The sequence below is a fragment of the Patagioenas fasciata genome, chromosome Z (genome assembly GCF_037038585.1).
Source record: "Patagioenas fasciata isolate bPatFas1 chromosome Z, bPatFas1.hap1, whole genome shotgun sequence".
NCBI lineage: Eukaryota > Metazoa > Chordata > Aves > Columbiformes > Columbidae > Patagioenas > Patagioenas fasciata.
The window spans coordinates 698,320-716,667 of NC_092560.1; the positions used below are offsets into that span (position 1 = coordinate 698,320).

General features: G+C 50.3%; 1 protein-coding gene across 2 annotated transcripts; it reads left to right on the forward strand.

The window, feature by feature from the left end:
• Nucleotides 1-925: 925 nt before the first annotated feature.
• LOC136115341 (endoplasmic reticulum aminopeptidase 1-like) lies at nt 926-17,412 on the forward strand. Of its 2 annotated transcripts, XM_071802647.1 has the most exons (19): nt 928-1,222; nt 1,349-1,458; nt 2,596-2,734; nt 3,700-3,834; nt 4,767-4,887; nt 5,232-5,386; nt 5,887-6,000; nt 6,730-6,861; nt 7,393-7,524; nt 7,663-7,743; nt 8,599-8,756; nt 9,827-9,906; nt 10,191-10,374; nt 12,178-12,334; nt 12,425-12,609; nt 14,103-14,264; nt 14,831-14,971; nt 15,058-15,139; nt 16,631-17,412. In XM_071802647.1, exons 1-19 carry the CDS (start codon nt 962-964, stop codon nt 16,775-16,777), a joined length of 2,676 nt encoding a protein of 891 aa, XP_071658748.1. In that variant the 5' UTR covers nt 928-961; the 3' UTR covers nt 16,778-17,412. The 2 variants fall into 2 exon arrangements, with proteins under 2 accessions (XP_065717474.1, XP_071658748.1); XM_065861402.2 differs by having other exon boundaries at nt 926-1,458.
• Nucleotides 17,413-18,348: the final 936 nt, after the last annotated feature.

The window sequence follows — 18,348 nt, forward strand, 5'->3', positions numbered from 1 at the left end:
CCAGTGATGTAAAATGTGAAAGGCGTTTTCAGAGATTCTCAGTCCTCAGCTACTTGTCCAAGATTTTGTTCATGTTCTTGTTCTTGTTTTACAGAAGCAGACTTGCAAAAAGTCCGTAAGAAAAGACGTTATTCTGCACTGTTTTATTACCTGCAGCAGGAATTTAGGATGCCCGGAAGATAAGGGTTTTCCTTCCTGAGTGCCCACAGGGCTCTGTCGGAATGATCCTCTTGCAGTCCACCCTTCCCATCCCTGGGGTGGCGATTCCAACCCCCCGCCCCGACACCTCTGCAGGAGTAAGGTGTCAGCTTTACCCAACAGTCACAAGGGATCAGTAATAAATAACAACAAGTAGTAAGAAATAATAATAATACCAGTGCTAGTATTACGAAGAAGGAGGAGAAGAAGAAGACGACAAAGAAGGAGAAGAAGAGGAAGGAGAAAGAAGAGGAGAAGAAAAAGAAGTAGAATGAGAATAAAAAGAAAGAGAAGAAGGAGAAGAATAAGAAGAAGGAAAGAACAAGAAAGAGGAAAAGGAGAAGGACAAGGACAAGGAGGAGAAGGAGAAGAGAAGGAGAAGGAGGAGGAGGAGAAAGGAAGAACGAGATGAGAAGGACAAGTAGAATGAGAAGGAGAAGAAGAAGAATAAGAAGGATGAGAAGAATAAGAAGAATGAAAAGGAGAAGAGAAGGAAAGAGGGAGAAAGAAGAGAAAGAAGAGAAGGAGAAGAAGAAGTAGAATGAGAAGGAGGAGAAGAAGAAGGACAATAAGAAGGAGGAGAAGGGGAGAAAGAAGGAGACGCCAAGGAGCAGCCGCCCCGCAGCGCGGGCCGCCCTGTCCCCCCCGGCCCGGGCGCAGCCGCTTTCTCTCCGCGTCACTTTCGCTTTCGCTCTCCGTGCGCGCAGCGGAAGCGCCGGGGCCTGCGGGCGGGGCGGCCGGTACCGGGGGTCTGGCGGTGGCAATGGCAGCGCGGCGGGGGCCCAAGGGGCCGGTGGCGCTGGTGGCGGTGGCGGGGCCGGTGGCGCTGGTGGCGGTGGCGGTGTTGTCGCTGGCGGCGGCGCGGGGGGAGCCCGGCGGCCCGTTCCCCTGGGACGCGGTGCGGCTGCCCCCGCACGTCGAGCCGCTGCGGTACCACCTGCTCCTGCACCCCAACCTGAGCACGCTGAGCTTCGCGGGCCGCGCCGACATCGAGCTGCGGGTGGCCCGGCCGGCCGGCGCCATCGTCCTGCACGCCAAGGGGCTGCGGGTGGCGGCGGCGGCCGTGGCGCCCGGCGGGGCCGCCCCGGGGCAGCCGCTGCGGGTGCTGGAGCGGCCGGACCGGGAGCAGCTGGCGCTGCTGCCCGCGCAGCCCCTGCGCGCCGGGAACTACACCCTGAGCGTGGAGTACCGGGCCGACCTCTCCGACACCTTCCACGGCTTCTACCGGAGCACCTACCGCACCCGGGACGGGGAGCTCAGGTGCGGTGTGCGTTACAGCGCGGTACGGCGGGTTCCCGGGGTAAACGGGGGCTGGGACAGGCTGCCCAGGGCAGTGCTGGAGTCACCGTCCCTGGAGGGTTGGACAGACGGACATCACGTCTCGGGACATGGGGCAGTGACGGGTCGGGGAACAGGTGGACTCGATGATCTTGAGGGGCTTTTCCAAGCAAAATGATTCTGTGATTCTATGAAATGCAGCCACATGGAGTAGCTGCTGCTAGAAAACGCTGCCACCTGCTTTCAGTTTTCTCTCCCAGGCTGCTCCAGTGTCCAGGCTCCCGCGGCAGGACAGGCAGCCCCACACAGCCCGCGGCTTCTGTGTGCTGGGCTGCCCTTCCAGCTGGCGCTGCGGCTCCTGCCTCTGGCCTTGCTGGGCCTGAGTCCACCAAAGCATCCACTGATCCATAGAATCACAGATGGTTTGGGTTTGAGGGCCCTCCCCAGCTCCCCAGTGCCCTGCCATGACAGGGACATCTTCACCAGCTCAGGGTGCTCAGAGCCCGTCCAGCCTGGCCTGGGATGTCTCCAGGGATGGTTCAGCCACCACCTCTCTGGGTACCTGGGCCAGGCTCTCACCACCCTCAGGACAACAATTCCTTCCTCATCTCCGGCCTGAATCTCCCTCCTTTAGTTTAAACCATCACCCTTGTCCTGTCACAACAGCCCCTGCTCTAAAGTCTGTCCCATCTTTCTCATGGGCCCCTTTTAAGCACTGAAAGGTGCACTGAGGTGTCCTGGAGCTTCTCTTCTCCAGCTGAACACCCCAGCTCTCTCACCTGTCCCCAGCAGAGCTGTTCCAGCCTCAGTCATTCCTGGGGCTCCTCTGGCCCCTCTCAGCAGCTCCATGTGTGTCCTGTGCTGAGGTTCCGTGGGTCGTGGTGGAACAGCCAGGGCAGCTGTGGGGCCTCCTCCTCCACAGCCCCTCCAGGGGACTTTGGTCGAGCTCCATTTGGCCGCCTCAGTTGCCCACCACGGACTGAGAAACGGTAATTGGTCCTTGACATGCAGAAGTTTTTGGTAGTACCATCAGTTATTTTGTAAATTTGAAATTACCGTTTTCACACATGCTGTGCATGTGAAGGTGTGTGACCAAAACCCTTTTTTCCCCCCATTTAGAGTGCTTGCAGCAACCCAGTTCGAGCCGACGGCGGCGCGGATGGCCTTCCCGTGCTTCGACGAACCCGCCTTTAAAGCCACGTTCTCGGTTAAGATCAGGAGGGAGCCGAAGCACCTCGCGCTGTCCAACATGCCCATTGTAGGTGGACCTTTGAACCCTGTGCTGTTGGTTGATGGTCTCTGAAACCGAAAGCAAAAGGAGCACAGAACATCCAGACCGGCGCTGGACATCACCGCAGTTCTCTCATGAGAGCGTGGTGCTGCTGTCTTGACACAAAGCTAAGAAGAAATTAAGATAATAATGCGTTGTGTGGGTTGCTGCTGTGAGAATGAGCAGCACAACGTAGTCTCCACAGTCCCTGTTTTACTTAGGAAATGCTTTCCATGCTGATCTTAGATTTTAAGATTGATGATGATACATATATATATGAATAAATACACGATTCATGCGTATTAATTGTCAGATAAGCAGCACCTTCTCTGTGAAAAAGTACTTTACACTTCAGAAAAACATCTGGGTCAAAGTGCCATACCTGTAACCTCTACAAATACTGTTTGTGATTACAAATACTAAGCATATTGGTTTAACCATGCTTTGTACTTTGATCTTACTTTGGGTATAGGAGATTCTTCATAATTTCTTCTGTACTGTTAGTTGCTGGTTTGCAAGGAAAATGACCCTTATAAAGGAGGGGACAGCACCCCCACGACTCCTCCCATGGGTACTCTTCAGAAATGAAACATTTCGAAAGTTGATGTAAAAAATCAGTTATTTTGTAGATCAGTGCATAAAGTAATGATTAAGGAGTGGGTACTAAACACGTTCCAGGTCTAAATTAGCTAAGGCTCTGTGTAACCAGGAGCGGAGAAGTGAGGCCTCCAACACGCGACTCGTTTTATGCTGAACTAGGTATTTGTGGTAACTGAGCCACAGTTTGGGGGAGTCCACGTCTCTTGTGTAACAACAGCTGCTGGGATTTACACAGCTGCTAATCGGATGAAATTGTGTGAGATTAACTGGATCTTCTTAAGCTGAGAAGAAACACAACTGTTGTTGGTCCCCACAGGTTGTGCTGCTGGCTGATAATCTATGCTTGTTTTTAGGTGAAATCTGTGAATTTAACGCCCTGGCTCGTTGAAGACCACTTTGATACGACGGTCAAGATGAGTACGTACCTCGTGGCCTTCATCGTTTCGGATTTCAAATCCATCACCAAAACGACCCGTCATGGAGTTAAGGTAACTCAGTCTCGTCTTCTCACAGCTCTCAAGTATTTAAGTCTGTGTGAATACGTAACGATTTACTTTTCAGTTAAATCATGGGACTTATATATCTTGACATTTTACAGGAATGAAAGGACAGAAAGAAATTGGTTTTGTAATTACATGATTAGTTTGCATCCTGACCTCTATTAGTTTCAAAAGTTTTTGGTAACAGGCTTACATATAACATATAATGTATAACGTATAATGTATAACGTATAACGTATAACATATATAACATATAACACGTAACATAACAACACATAACACGTAACACAACAACACATAACACGTAACATATGTAACATAGCATATAACATATAACATATAACATATAACATATAACAATACATAACCACATAACACATAACACGTAACAACACATAACATATAACATATAACACATAACATATAACACATAACACGTAACACATAACACATAACACATAACATAACACATAACACATAACATATAACGTATAACGTAACGTATAACATAACATATAACATATAACATAACACATAACACAACACATAACGTAACACATAACACAACCCAACACATAACACATAACATACTGGTAACATAGTTTGTTTCATGTAACTAAGGTAAGTGAAATCCAGTTTTAATGAAGCATCAGCACTAAAATAAACCTGTTATCAGTCGAACAATTCTGACATGGTACGGGTGGAAATTGTAGAAGATTTTTCGGGGCATGGTGGTTCCGCTGGGTAAGCTTCAAAACTTGCATTCCCAATTCTGATGGCATTTCTCTCAAACGCTTTAATAACGGCGGTGTGGGAAGTGTCGAGCGTGCTGGGGTGTCCCCTCTGCGGTCACCGGGGCCCCCGTGGCCGGAGCGGGCTGCGGGCGGGTGCCGGCTGAGGCGCCGCCGTGTCCCTCGCAGGTCTCCGTGTACGCGGCGCCCGACAAGATCCACCAGGCTGACTACGCCCTGGACGCTGCGGTGAAGCTGCTGGACTTCTACGAGGATTACTTCAGCATTCCGTACCCGCTGCCCAAGCAAGGTAGGCGTTCAACAACAGAATCCGGTCAGGAACCTTATCAGCACAGCGAGTAGAATCGTTGGTATTTAGGTACTGAGACAGCGCCAAGTTAGGCTCTTGGGCTTTTAAGACTGAAAGACATTTTGAGAAGCTCCACTGGGAACTGAAACCCCCATCTTCTGCACAGAGCTTTCTTAAAATACGTTTTTGCAAATATATTTAAGGGAGCCGTCGGGACTGTGTGTGACGCGTGTGCCTGTGCGGTCGGGAGGTGGGATGAGCGAGTGGGTTCTCTGTCGAATAAAATGACACTAGTGCTGTGGTGTTTTGTTTTTGTTGGTTTTCCTTTTTATTTTCTCTTCTAGATTTGGCAGCTATTCCCGATTTCCAGTCTGGCGCTATGGAGAACTGGGGACTGACCACATACCGGGAATCCGCATTGTTGTACGACCCCGAAAAGTCCTCGGCGTCTTCTAAGCTGTGGATTACTATGGTCATAGCCCATGAGCTGGCTCATCAGGTCAGGCTTGGGGAAGAATGGGGGATTCGAGCGGGCCTGCAGAGGGGTCAGGGCTGATGGATCCTCTGTGGTACGGGCATTTTGGGGCTATAAGATGAAAACAGCAGCTTTGGTGAGCGTGCTTATCGGGGCTTTAAGCAAAAATGTGTTCAGCTCCGCAGCTCCAGTGCAGCGGGGACTTTGCACCACTGTCAGTCACCGTCACCTTTGAAATTAATTGCAGGCCACCAAAATAGGCACGTAGAACTTTAGGAAGGCGAGCTGTTTCACAGGGGGCTTCTTTACAAGTTTTAATGGAACATGAGTGGAAGCCGCTGTTTTAGTGAATTGCCATTAAAATGAGAAATGAAATGGGGAGAGGCCCAAGCAAGCTGTATCTCTAAAAAGGTTCCTTGGAGGACAATAACATGCCATGAATGCGGTTTCATACAGCTCAGTAGCAGCTCTTGTGATAAATCCTGTATTTCATTTCAGAAGCTCTTTTTCTCCTTTTCTCGCAGTGGTTTGGCAACCTCGTGACCATGGAGTGGTGGAACGACCTGTGGTTAAACGAGGGGTTTGCCAAGTTCATGGAGTTTGTGTCGGTCCGTGTTACCCATCCAGAGCTCACAGTTGTAAGCAGCTGCTTGTACTTTTATTTTATAACTGTCTTCTCATTCCACTAATTAATAAGGTTAAAGATCAAGCAGATTTGTGCTGTTAAACACTTTAAAATTTACCTTCGAGGTTATATCTGAAGGGTAGGAATGTTGATTTAACTTTATGTACGTATTTTCAGGAGCCTGTGATGGAAGGTAATGATCACAGTGAAAGTGTATTTTTTTTTTAAAGACATTTAGACTTCCAAACATGTAAAGAAATTATTTAATCTTATTTCACCAAATAGGGTTGGACTTGAACACACTAAAATCCTCCTGCTATCTTTAGCAGAAGTCTGATATATGAAATCTGTTCCAAAGTGAGATGAACAATGCACCTGGGCAGAATTTTGCCATAGCACTACGGTGGCGTGACAGTAGGGAAATTCACTGTGTTTTCCTTTTTAATTTGTTGTATGATTACTGACCACCCTGTCATCAGACTGGGGGACTGTGCAGGTATCTTTTTGGACCTATTTTTTAAGTCTCACTGGCTCGACTATTTCAGTTTAGAACACTAGAACTCACCTGGCTGTCTGTATTATTGTTTTGGATTTTTTTATGCTCCAGACTAAGGAGAAATACACGTTTTGCTCTCTTTGTATAGTTTAAAGATCATGCAGAATAGGCTGAAAAGTGAATGAGCAGGGATTCAGCGGTCACTGTGCAGAACTGGGTAGTGATATTTGGTTTTCCTCCTCTCAGGAAGACCACTTCTTGAGGAGGTGTTTCGATGCCATGGAAGTGGATGCATTAGATTCGTCACATCCCATCTCTACTCCCGTGGAAGATCCAGCTCAAATCTTAGAAATGTTTGATGACGTTTCTTATGAGAAGGTAAAGCACCAAAGTGCTGTTGGTTTCTCTGCTGTACTCCGTGCACTCTGCGGTTGTGTTTCACTGATTCCACCCCACGCAAGGTGTCCCTGACACGTGGTGTTACTGGTTTTGTGACCTGAGTTGCTCCTTGTCCAGAACACCTGGGTGGATTCAAACCGCAGTTGCCTTTTCCATTTCTAAAATGAAAGAGCCTTTACTTCTTCTGTTTGTTTTGTGTCAGTTTAGTCTTAAACCTTTTTTTTTTGGGTTCTTAACCCAAGGAGCATTTTTCACTGGAGCATTATATGGCGCTGGCTTTTATAGTAATTAAAAAAATAACAACATAACTTAATCAGTAATATTTTTAAGAGTAATGATGACAAAAAAACAGGGTACTGGTTCAATATATGTAAAACTAGATTATTTTTTAACTAGACAACCATACAAAAGTGAACTGTTGTGTGGATTAGTGGCATGAAATTCTTCTGAAACCATTATCTTGCCAGATAAAGAGACGTTTTGGAAACTCGTTGTTGCTCTTTTGTTCAGGGATCTTGTATATTAAACATGCTGAGGGACTATCTGACTGCTGACGTGTTCAAAGCCGGACTCGTGCACTACCTGCAGAAATACAGCTACAAGAATACGAGAAATGAAGACCTGTGGAACAGCATGACGAATGCAAGTATTCCTTATTATGTTATTTCTTTTTAATTTCATAACTTCTCATGAATAGTGTGTCTATTACTGGGGAGTGTGACCAGTCCTTCTGCCTATGACATCAAACAGAGAGGACCAAAACACGTTTTTCCCTTTCAGATTTGCCCTACGGTGGGTACTGACAAAGATGAACTGGAAGGTGGTGGTTTCTGCAGAAGCCAACAGTCGCCGTCAGCTGCAGTAAGCACCTGGTTTTTCACCCATCGGTATTTGGGAGTGTGACGGGTGTCTGTGTCCTCTCACGTTGTTACTGTTCTGTGCCGTGGCATCAATATGGCGCATTCCGAAGGCCTCATTTGCCACTTGAGTGTAGTTCTAGGGAGAGGGTAAGTTTCTTCAGTTCCATTAGAAATCTGTGTTCTGAGATTGGATGGAAATCCTGCTCCTGCGCCCAGGGCAGTGCTTCAAGAGACCGCAGAATCGTATCACCGTGGAATGGTTCGGGTTGAAGGGACCTCCACAGCCCATCCCAGGGGCTTCTAAAACACTTTTGTTCCTTTATCACAAGAACAGGACAAAAAATCAGAGTCAGCAGGATGGATCGAGCCAGCAGGACGTGGCGGTGGCTTTGGTCACAGAATCACAGATGGTTTGTGTCGCAGGGCCCTCCCCAGCTCCCCAGCCCCCTGCCATGACAGGGACATCTTCACCAGCTCAGGGTGCTCAGAGCCCGTCCAGCCTGGCCTGGGATGTCTCCAGGGATGGTTCATCCACCACCTCTCTGGGTACCTGGGCCAGGCTCTCACCACCCTCAGGACAACAATTCCTTCCTCGTGTCCGGCCTGAATCTCCCTCCTTTAGTTTAAACCATCACCCCTTGTCCTGTCACAACAGGCCCTGCTCTAAAGTCTGTCCCATCTTTCTCATGGGCCCCTTTTAAGCACTGAAAGGTGCACTGAGGTGTCCTGGAGCTTCTCTTCTCCAGCTGAACACCCCAACTTGCACAGAGCTCTCACACACCCATTTCCATTCACCGTCAGTGTCCTCCCACCTTCCTCCTCTTCTTACGTGTCCTCTTCCCTCCCTGCTGACCAGCACTGGACGAAGGGAGAGGCCCTGGACGTGAGGGCGATGATGGACACGTGGACGCTGCAGAAGGGCTTTCCCCTGGTGACCGTGACGCTGAGAGGGAGGAACGTCCACCTGCAGCAGGAGCGCTACGTGAAGGGGGACGGTTCTCCCTCCTCCGCAGGGTGAGAGCAACGGGAAATCTCACACAAACCGAAATGCCCCTGTGGCCAGTGGTGGTGGACAATGGGAGATGTTGCTGCTGTTTGTTGAGCTCCCTGGGCTGTTTGGCTGTGAGTCTTTCCCCTGTAGCCCAGGATCGGTGGGTGTTGTGGGTGACACTCCATGCCTGGCCGGACTGCCAGCAGTGGTGGAGTCCGGGTGAACCGGGTGACTGGGTGACTCTGTGTGTCTTGGGTGTCCGGGTGAACTGGGGTCTGGCTCAGTGGGTAAACTGGGTGTCCGGGTGTCGGTGTGTCTGGGTGACAGGGTGTCCAGGTGATGGAGTGAGCTGGGTGACTGGGTGTCCGAGTGAGGGGGTGTCAGGGGGACTGGGTGTCAGGGGGACTAGGTGTTGGGGTGACTGGGTGAACTGGGTGATTTGGTGTCAGGGTGACTGGGTGAACTGGGTGTCGAGGTGAACTGGGTGACTGGGTGTCAGTGTGACTGGGTGTCGGGGTGACTGGGTGCTGGGGTTGACTGGGTGACTGGGTGTCAGTGTGACTGGGTGTCGGGGTGACTGGGTGCTGGGGTGACTGGGTGTGGGGTTGACTGGGTGACTGGGTGTCGGGGTGACTGGGTGTCGGGGTGACTGGGTGCTGGGGTGACTGGGTGCTGGGGTGACTGGGTGCTGGGGTTGACCGGGTGACTGGGTGTCACTGTGACTGGGTGTCGGGGTGACTGGGTGCTGGGGTGACTGGGTGTCACTGTGAGGGTGTCAGTGTGACTGGGTGTTGGGATGTCGGGGTGTTGGGGTGTCTGGGTGATTGTCTGTGTGAACGGGGTGACGCGGTGCTGCAGCCCCGCTGGTAGCACCAGGCTGTGAGGGTCACGCTGTCGCGGCTGCGGTGCCCGTGATCCTGGGGGACGCTGGTGGGAGCCGTTGGGTGGATCTGGCCCGGCTGCAGCCGGAGCTGCGAGTGCCGCGCGTTGTGGTGCTGGGGGGTGACAGAGCTCCCTCGGCGCTGCACTGGGACACGCTCGAGGAGCCTTCACAAGCTCTGTTGTTAATCAAACCGCTTCTGTTTTGCAATAGATACTTGTGGCACATTCCACTCACCTACATTACCAGTAAATCCAACACGGTCCAGAGATTTTTGATGACAACTAAAGCAGGTAATTTCTTTGGCTAACTGGGTGACTAATTTATTTAGAGTTTGTTTGCAAGCCTTTTGGTTTTGCGTGGGTTTTTTTCAGGATGGGGAGCTGGAGGTACGAGTATCAGAGAAGCAAATTTATGTCAGCTCATTAATATCACTGTAACCATCTCTTAAATATACACATAAACTATGTTGCTGTGTTCTTTACATCACTGAGATGAGAGTAGCAGTATTATTTGGTATAGCATTAGTCCATGTTTGAATCACTAAGAAAAATGTGAGTTATGTTTTTGTTTCCAGATGTCATTATCCTTCCCGAAGAGGTGGAGTGGGTTAAATTCAACGTGGACATGAACGGGTATTACATCGTGCACTACGACGATGACGGATGGGATCGTCTCATTAACCTTTTGAAAGAGAACCACACGGTGATCAGCAGCAACGACAGGGCAAGTCTCGTTAACAACGCATTCCAGCTCGTGAGGTATGGCCAAAAGCACAAACTGTGTGTTTATGAGGAAGTGTTGGTAATGTATATAGTATTCGTTAAATGTGTTAAATAGAGCGTATTTTCTTGCTCATGGCAGTGTAAACCTGGGATTTATCTTGATTGCAGCGGATTTATCTAGGTGTGTTTAGTGACTGGTGTCATGTCCCATACACACACACTAACGGAGTGTGTTGTTGTGATGCACTAAGGTAACACTTTTGCGCCTGTGAAGATGCCAGTGCCATTTGTCAGTTAGAAACAAGGCCGTGACAGCTGCGAACGTGTTGTGATTGTGATGGGTTGGTCGTGGTTCTGTGGTGCTGTGACTTACAGTGCTCTGCAAACCCTGTGCGCAGCGCGGGGCAGAAGCTGAACCACCGGCCGTGACTGCTGGTCTGAGTGTTGTCCCAAAACGGGGTTTGTCCCGCTGTGCGCACCAGTGAGCAAATACAGCACACAGGGACGAGGTGTTTATTACAGGGCTGTGCAAGTCTGGCTGCTGGAGTAGAGCTGGCACAACAGCAAGAAGAGTAACAGCCATTATATACAAAATCTTATCCCTACATTCACACCCTAAAGAGCCAATTGGTTTCACATTTGCATATTGCATTACATAATCCTTTTAGTGTATAATGAGCAACGTTCAGCTAAAGGACACTTTGTCCAGCAGTCCTGAGATGTGTTAAAGCAAGACTCCACTACTTGTGCAGCTTCAAAATGTGTGAAGCTGCAAGGTCAGTAGTGTCTGTAGTTGTGATCAGGAGTACTGCAAGGCACTCTGGCCTTTGTTATGTGAGCATACCGGCCTAAAATAGAAAAGATTTATATATGTTTAGGTTAGCAATTGCAGACAGGATTAATTCTTGTAAGTGATGATGTGAGTGCACAGCACTTGAGAACAATGGGGCTGGGGAGAGCTGAGGACAATTAAGATCAGGTGAACGTGAGGTCGCAGCTTGCAGGGCCGTGTCAGCAGCGCCAGCCGAAATCTTTGTTTGGAGAGCAGCAGGTAGGTCCTTCCAGTTTGAAAAGAGGAGAGTGAAGAACGATTGCTCAGCGTGTCGAGGGAGCTTGGGACGGAAATGGCAGCGGGACCGAGAGATGCTGGGTTACGCAGGGTCCGTTTGTGATGGGTCACGAGGACGGGTACTTTGTGACAGGTGGGTAAGGAGAAAATGAGAACGGGTGCAGGGAGCTGATGTGGAAAGGATGCAGAAAAAAGGTTTGGCACCAGAATGAAGAAATGCACAAGGAGAGTGAGAAAGGATGTCTTGCGTTCTCTGTTTGCTCTCAGTACATCAGTGAGATGCTCGTGGGAGATGCAGGAGAGTTTGCAGTCAGGTAAAGCAGCAGGTGGCTGCAGCTCTGAGGTTTGCTGCAGGATAAACACCTACGTGTGGAGGCAGAAAGGTGCTGCCGGGGAAACTGTCTCAGTCCTTGGATTCCGTTTGTGTGTGTGTCATTTGTAGAGAAAAACAGAAAGTGGGGAGAGAGCAATAAAGGGTAGGAGTGTGGGGAAACCTCGGCATGTGAGAGATGTGGGGAAGGCGGATCTTTATTGGTCATTCCCCTACGCCCCATCTCTTAGTTCCAAGATCAGATATTAGGCTTCATAGTGTGTGTAGCTGCTCATCCACATTTCGCTTCAAAAGCAAAGTTAAAAGGGATTTGGAGCTACCTTTAAGGCTTTCCTATTGGTATAGATTTCTGAAAAACATTTGGCTTGGATTGTGCTTGGAAGTTTGCCTTTTAAGTTTAACCTTAACGTGTTTTATCCCCTCTCTTCTACTTCCTTAGAATAAAGAAATTGTCAATTTCCAAAGCTTTTGATTTAACTTTATACCTGAAACACGAGCGACAAATCATGCCCGTGCTCCAAGGGCTGAGCGAGCTGATCCCCATGTACAGGCTGATGGAGAGGAGGGGTGCGGATGGCACAGAAAAACACCTGCAGGTAACGTTTTAAACGTCCGGAACGTCCTAACTCTGCCCGTACCCCGTGAAACGCCCTTCAGCGTATCTCTTTGTTGTCCCCTGCTTTTAGGCGTACATACTCAACCTGTTTAAGGAGCTGATTGACGGTCAGTCGTGGAGCGACGAGGGGTCGGTGTCGGCGCGGCTGCTGCGGAGCTCGCTGCTGCTGTTCGCCTGCGTGCACCGGTACCCGGCCTGCGTGCGCCGGGCCACCCAGCTCTTCACGGAGTGGCAGAAATCCAACGGGACCCTCAGGTCTGTCCTGCAGCAGCTTCTGTTTTCTCTGACATGCTGTTTAATTACACTGGAGTTTATTTATGAGAAGAGGTAAACTTCAGTCCTTTCCGTGCTCCCAAGTTGAGCCTTCGTAATGTTGGTATCGTGTCCTTTACCTTGGCGGCACCTCCACAGCGCGGTGCGTGACCCTGGGGAGAGCACACCTGGAATATTGTGTCCAGTTGTGGCCCCTCAGCTCCAGAAGGACAGGGAACTGCTGGAGAGAGTCCAGCGCAGCCACCAAGATGCTGGAGGGAGTGGAGCATCTCCCGTGTGAGGAAAGGCTGAGGGAGCTGGGGCTCTGGAGCTGGAGAAGAGGAGACTGAGGGGGGACTCATTCCTGGGGATCAATATGGAAAGGGGCAGTGTCATGAGGATGGAGCCAGGCTCTTCTGGGTGACACCCAGTGACAGGACAAGGGGCAATGGGTGCAAACTGGAACACAGGAGGTTCCACTGAAAGAGGAGAAGCAACTTGTTGGGGGTGAGGGTGTCAGAGCCTGGCCCAGGCTGCCCAGGGAGCCTGTGGAGTCTCCTTCTCTGCAGACATTCAAACCCCCTGGACCCCTTCCTGTGGAACCTCAGCTGGGTGTTCCTGCTCCATGGGGGGATTGCACTGGATGAGCTTTACAGGGGCCTCCCAACTCCTCACATTCTGGGATTCTGTGATTCTGTGGCAGAGTCGGATGTTTCTTGGCTCTATGTGTGAACAGCAGTTCCAGCTGAAGGGCCTTGGGCAGATTACACACAAGTACATTTTTTATGAGTGTAGGAAGGGATAGCCCAGGCCAGTGAGAACATCTCGGGTCAGAAACCGCCCCATATGTGTGATGTGTGAACGTCCTCGGGCCTGGTCTGTGAACGAGTGGGAACGTGACTGAAGCAAACATGACATGAGTGTGGTGTGTCTTTAATAATTACTGGAAAAACATCTTATGTAACATTCTGTGATTCTGTGCGCAAGTGGTGCTGCACAGCTGGGGCTGAAAAGATGTCCTGAAAAGGGAAAATAATGTGTTCCCTCATTTATCTGCCTGAAGATTGACCTGTGCCTGCTGTAAAAATAGGTAACTGCTGCTCTTGAACTTCACCTGATTTTTGTTTCTCATTGTGATGTAAGAACTCACTGAAACATCCTCCAGAATGTGTCTGCGAGGTTGTTCTGGGCAGGTCAAAGCAGAACATAGCGGTGTCTGACCGGGCACAGCCAGGGGAGGAATATACAAAAATAAACAGAGGAACGGTGAGTCCAGAACTTCTCGAGGTCATTCCCAAGGCAGGAGCAGGACTGAGGTGCAGCCACAGCTGTTTAACTCTTTCCCAGCCACGGGGTTCACGTTCCAGCACCCCTGAGGGACAAGTGTTTTTAATGAAGTGTCAGCTCCGACTGTTGCTGTGCGACAGTGGCACTGCTGCATCTCCCCGTGTTCTCCCGAGTACACCGGGAATGACGGGGTGTTTTTCTCCCCGCAGGCTGCCGGCGGACGTGCGGAGCGCCGTGTACGCCGTGGGCGCGCAGACACCGCGCGGGTGGGATTTCCTGCTCAGCAAATACCGGCTGCACTCCTTCCACCTGGAGAAGAACAACATCGAGTTCGCGCTCAGCCTCAGCGACCGCCAGGACGAACTGCGGTGGTAAGCAGCGCCGCGGGAACAGGAACGCGTCGGGGAAAGCTGGACACCGACACAGAAAATAGGATTATTCAGAGCCTTGTTTCATAGGCTTTGAATGTAATGGTAAATAAATGTTTTATAGAGTTAATATGTCCAGAGGAAGCAGCTGCACCTTTTCATTTCTTTGTTTCGGTGCTGGGGGTCAATGCGCTCAGAATTTGCAGCAGCAAATTAGGAGAAAATACGGTAAAACAGCCATTTGGATACCTTATCTTTTCTTGGCAGACACTTCTTTATTCACCCCCATAGTTACTCTGATTACAGGTGCATATACTGTACGTTTGTTATAGAAATCTGAGGTTTCCTGGTGCTAAGGGAGCTGAGCAGCGCTGGGGTTCCCGGGGCTGCCCAGTGACCGTCACCGTCACCGTGACGTGACAGGAGTGGGACGGACATGGCGAGGGGCGCGCTGCGGAACCCGCAGGAACCCACGGCAGTGCCGCGTCGGGACATCGGGACGTGAACCCCGCACGGCGACGCGTCCGTTTGTCCGTGGGTCAGAATTTAACTCCTGTTGTTGATTCCAGGTTGATGGATCAAGGTCTGCGTGGTGACATCATAAGAACTCAGGATCTTCCACATATTATTGTATATGTTGCCAAAAACCCTTCTGGCTATCATCTGGCTTGGGAGTTTTTGAAAGAAAATTGGGAGAAAATTGTAGAAAAGTAAGGAACATAAGTTGTTTTACTGCTCTCTCTACCCAGTTTTACACTAAAACTCCTTTCTGAGTGTGGGTGTTTCCTTTTGCCAGATTTGAGCTCGGTTCGAGATCCGTGGCAGGAATTGTCACGGGGGTGACGAGTCGGTACTCAACAAGGTCACATCTTGCACAGGTAAGACGTTCAGATCCTGGTTAAAATAAATAGCTGTAGCATAAATTAAATGAAAATTTGGAATGAGTCTTAGCGTGGTAAGGCATGATGGGCTGTGAAGCGTTGGGGTCGCATCCTGCGTTTTTCTTGAGAAGGGTTGTGCTGGGTGAGTTGTGTTACCCGGGGAGAGCACGAGGAGCTTGGGGGAGGGGAGGGGAGGGGAGGGGAGGGGAGGGGAGGGGAGGGGAGGGGAGGGGAGGGGAGGGAAGGGAAGGGAAGGGAAGGGAAGGGAAGGGAAGGGAAGGGAAGGGAAGGGAAGGGAAGGGAAGGGAAGGGAAGGGAAGGGAAGGGAAGGGAAGGGAAGGGAAGGGAAGGGAAGGGAAGGGAAGGGAAGGGAAGGGAAGGGAAGGGAAGGGAAGGGAAGGGAAGGGAAGGGAAGGGAAGGGAAGGGAAGGGAAGGGAAGGGAAAAGAGACGGGAAAAGAGAGGGGAGGGGAGGGGAGGGGAGGGGAGGGGAGGGGAGGGGAGGGGAGGGGAGGGGAGGGGAGGGGAGAGGAGAGGAGAGGAGAGGAGAGGAGAGGAGAGGAGAGGAGAGGAGAGGAGAGGAGAGGAGAGGAGAGGAGAGGAGAGGAGAGGAGAGGAGAGGAGAGGAGAGGAGAGGAGAGGAGAGGAGAGGAGAGGAGAGGAGAGGAGAGGAGAGGAGAGGAGAGGAGAGGAGAGGAGAGGAGAGGAGAGGAAGAAGAAGAGAAGAGAGAGAAGCGTTTTTACTGAGCTGATAAAATGCTGAAGGGACAGGGACAAATAGAGCACTGTTCTGCATCTTCTATTCTGGGATAACTCTCCATGTGCCTGGATGTCATGTGTGATCTTCATTTTATCTGCGTGTTCCAGTCTCTGTCGATGTTAAAACCCCAGGCGGGTGGACGTGCGGGTCTGATGACGGTGTCATCTTCTCAGAAGCCGCTGCTTTTGTTGCCCATTTAAAATTTTCAGCTTTAGGGCAAAACACATCCAGAAGTGATGCAACTGTGTTAAGTACAAAATGAAAGACCACAGAATGTCGTTCTCGTGTTCACGTTAAACCCGTGTGCGCTGTCACAGCGCAGGGACCGCGGGGACGTGTTTCTGTCCGCCCCACGTGCGGCTGCGTCCCCCGTGGGGACTCGCGAGTCCCTGAGCACAAAGTCAGCGTGAGGCTGCAGGAACATCCGGCGACTCTCCTTGTGTGACGCGTTTGTGTTTTCCTTGTGCTTTGTGACCTCATATTGAAGCCATCAAATTATCAGAAAATGACGTAATTTGTACAATATGTACAGTCACCGTATCTTTTGAAATATCTGCCATTAATCTGCCATTAACACCAACTGATGTCTGAGGTTGTGTGGAGTTCCCACCCCGTTCTTGGGCTGCGGGGTGGGTTTGGGTGTCATGAACGTCTTTCTGGGCTTCTGTGCACCCAGGAGACACTGCAGCCTCTTCATCAACTGCTATTTCACGTCTTTTTTGTCAACAGGTGAAAGAATTCTTCGGTTCTCTGGAGGAGAAAAGCGCACAGCTTCGGTGCGTGCAGCAGGCGGTCGAGACCATCGAGGACAACATCGAATGGATGGACAGAAATTTCGAGGAAGTCAAAGCGTGGCTGCAAAACAACCACCTGTAAATCAGAGCACCTTGCTTATCCTTGTCGGAAACAACGAAAAAGCGCTGAGAAGCTGTGGAAGCTCAGGGACGAGGGGCAGCTGGGGTGCGTGAATCGGTTCATTTGTACGGAGCCGTGCGTCGGGCTGCTGCTTGTGGTTGTGTTTTGCTGGGACACCTTGACGCCTTTTGCTGATCTTTCACCTTTTTGAGAGAAAAGGGACATTGTTCATTGAGCTGACGTGGGGGGGACACTGCAAAGAAATAATTGTCTTCCACATGACAACCCGAGAAACGTTGCACCGGCAAAGCCGACCCTGCGGAGCCGCCTGTGCCTCCTTCGCCCCGCGGTTCATCTCTCCGGGACAATCGTCTTCACAAACACGCAGCTCAGACCGTCACGTAATTAAAACAAACCCCAGGTATCCACTGATTAACACGGCGTCTGTGGTGAACTATCCCAGTGACTGGGGCGTTTGTTCCCGGGGTGGTCGCACTGTCCCCGGCGTCCCCAGACGTCATCGTGTCCCCGGCTCTGCCCGGTGCCTCGTCCTGGGCTCCATCTGCACTGGAATTGTTCTTGTGCTTTGGATTTCCAGGAAACAAGAACGTAAGTTTTGTGTGGGAAAAACAATAAAGTTGGTGTGTTTAACTTTAGATGGTTTGAATGGGAGTTTTTACTTTTGATTGTCACTATTTCACTTAATTGAAACGCAGCTCTTTCCACACATATTCATTGGTGTTTAAAGGACAGACACTCATGATGGTCCTTACACATCACCTGTAGGGCAATCATTGATAATTGTAAGCCAGTTGCTCTAGGAAGATAAATTATTAAGTTATTTATATCATGCTCAGAAGGGAAAGTCGCTTCAGGAGGCGAAGCTGGAACCTTTGGAGGGTGGTGGGTTTGGTTTGGTTGTTTCTTTTTGTTTTGTTTTTTGTTCATATTTTTTGTTGGTGGTGGAGGGTTTTCCCCAACAGGCGGCTGTGATCGACCCTCCCTGTTCACCTGTTTGCCTTTTATTGCTGTACTGAACTTTTCTTACAGAACAAAGTCCATCCGATATCCCCATTCCTGAGTTCCCAATGTCCCTGCTCCTCTGGCCGCGCCGGTGACGCGAGTCCCAGGTTTGTTTCCTCCACGGTTCTGACCCATCTTGTTCTGTGACAAACTGGGGAAAAATGGGTAATCCAGAGCTGACCACAAGCCTGTGCCTGTGCTTTGCTGTTCTCCAGCTACACCCCATCACTGCCCGGGGGGAACAACCGCGCGGGCTCAGCGACGCTGTTGGTGCCGCTGCCGAGGGGAAAGCGGCCGCGGTACAGGAAACACCGTTTGCTTTCGTCCATCTCACACGGGGCGTTTTGTGCCCTGAGCTCGCCGGCCGGTGCATCTTCTGCTGCTCCTGCATTGCTGGTTATTGCTTTAAACTGTTCAGAGCTGAAAATGCAATTTAACAACATCAACAAATTGTTCACATGATTCCAGATAGAGAATTTGTCTCTTCTTTGCACATCATTTTGCTGTTGTGAGCAGTAATTTGCGTTACTGTTTTCTGCTTTGTCCTCAGTTTCTCAACTCTGGGGAAA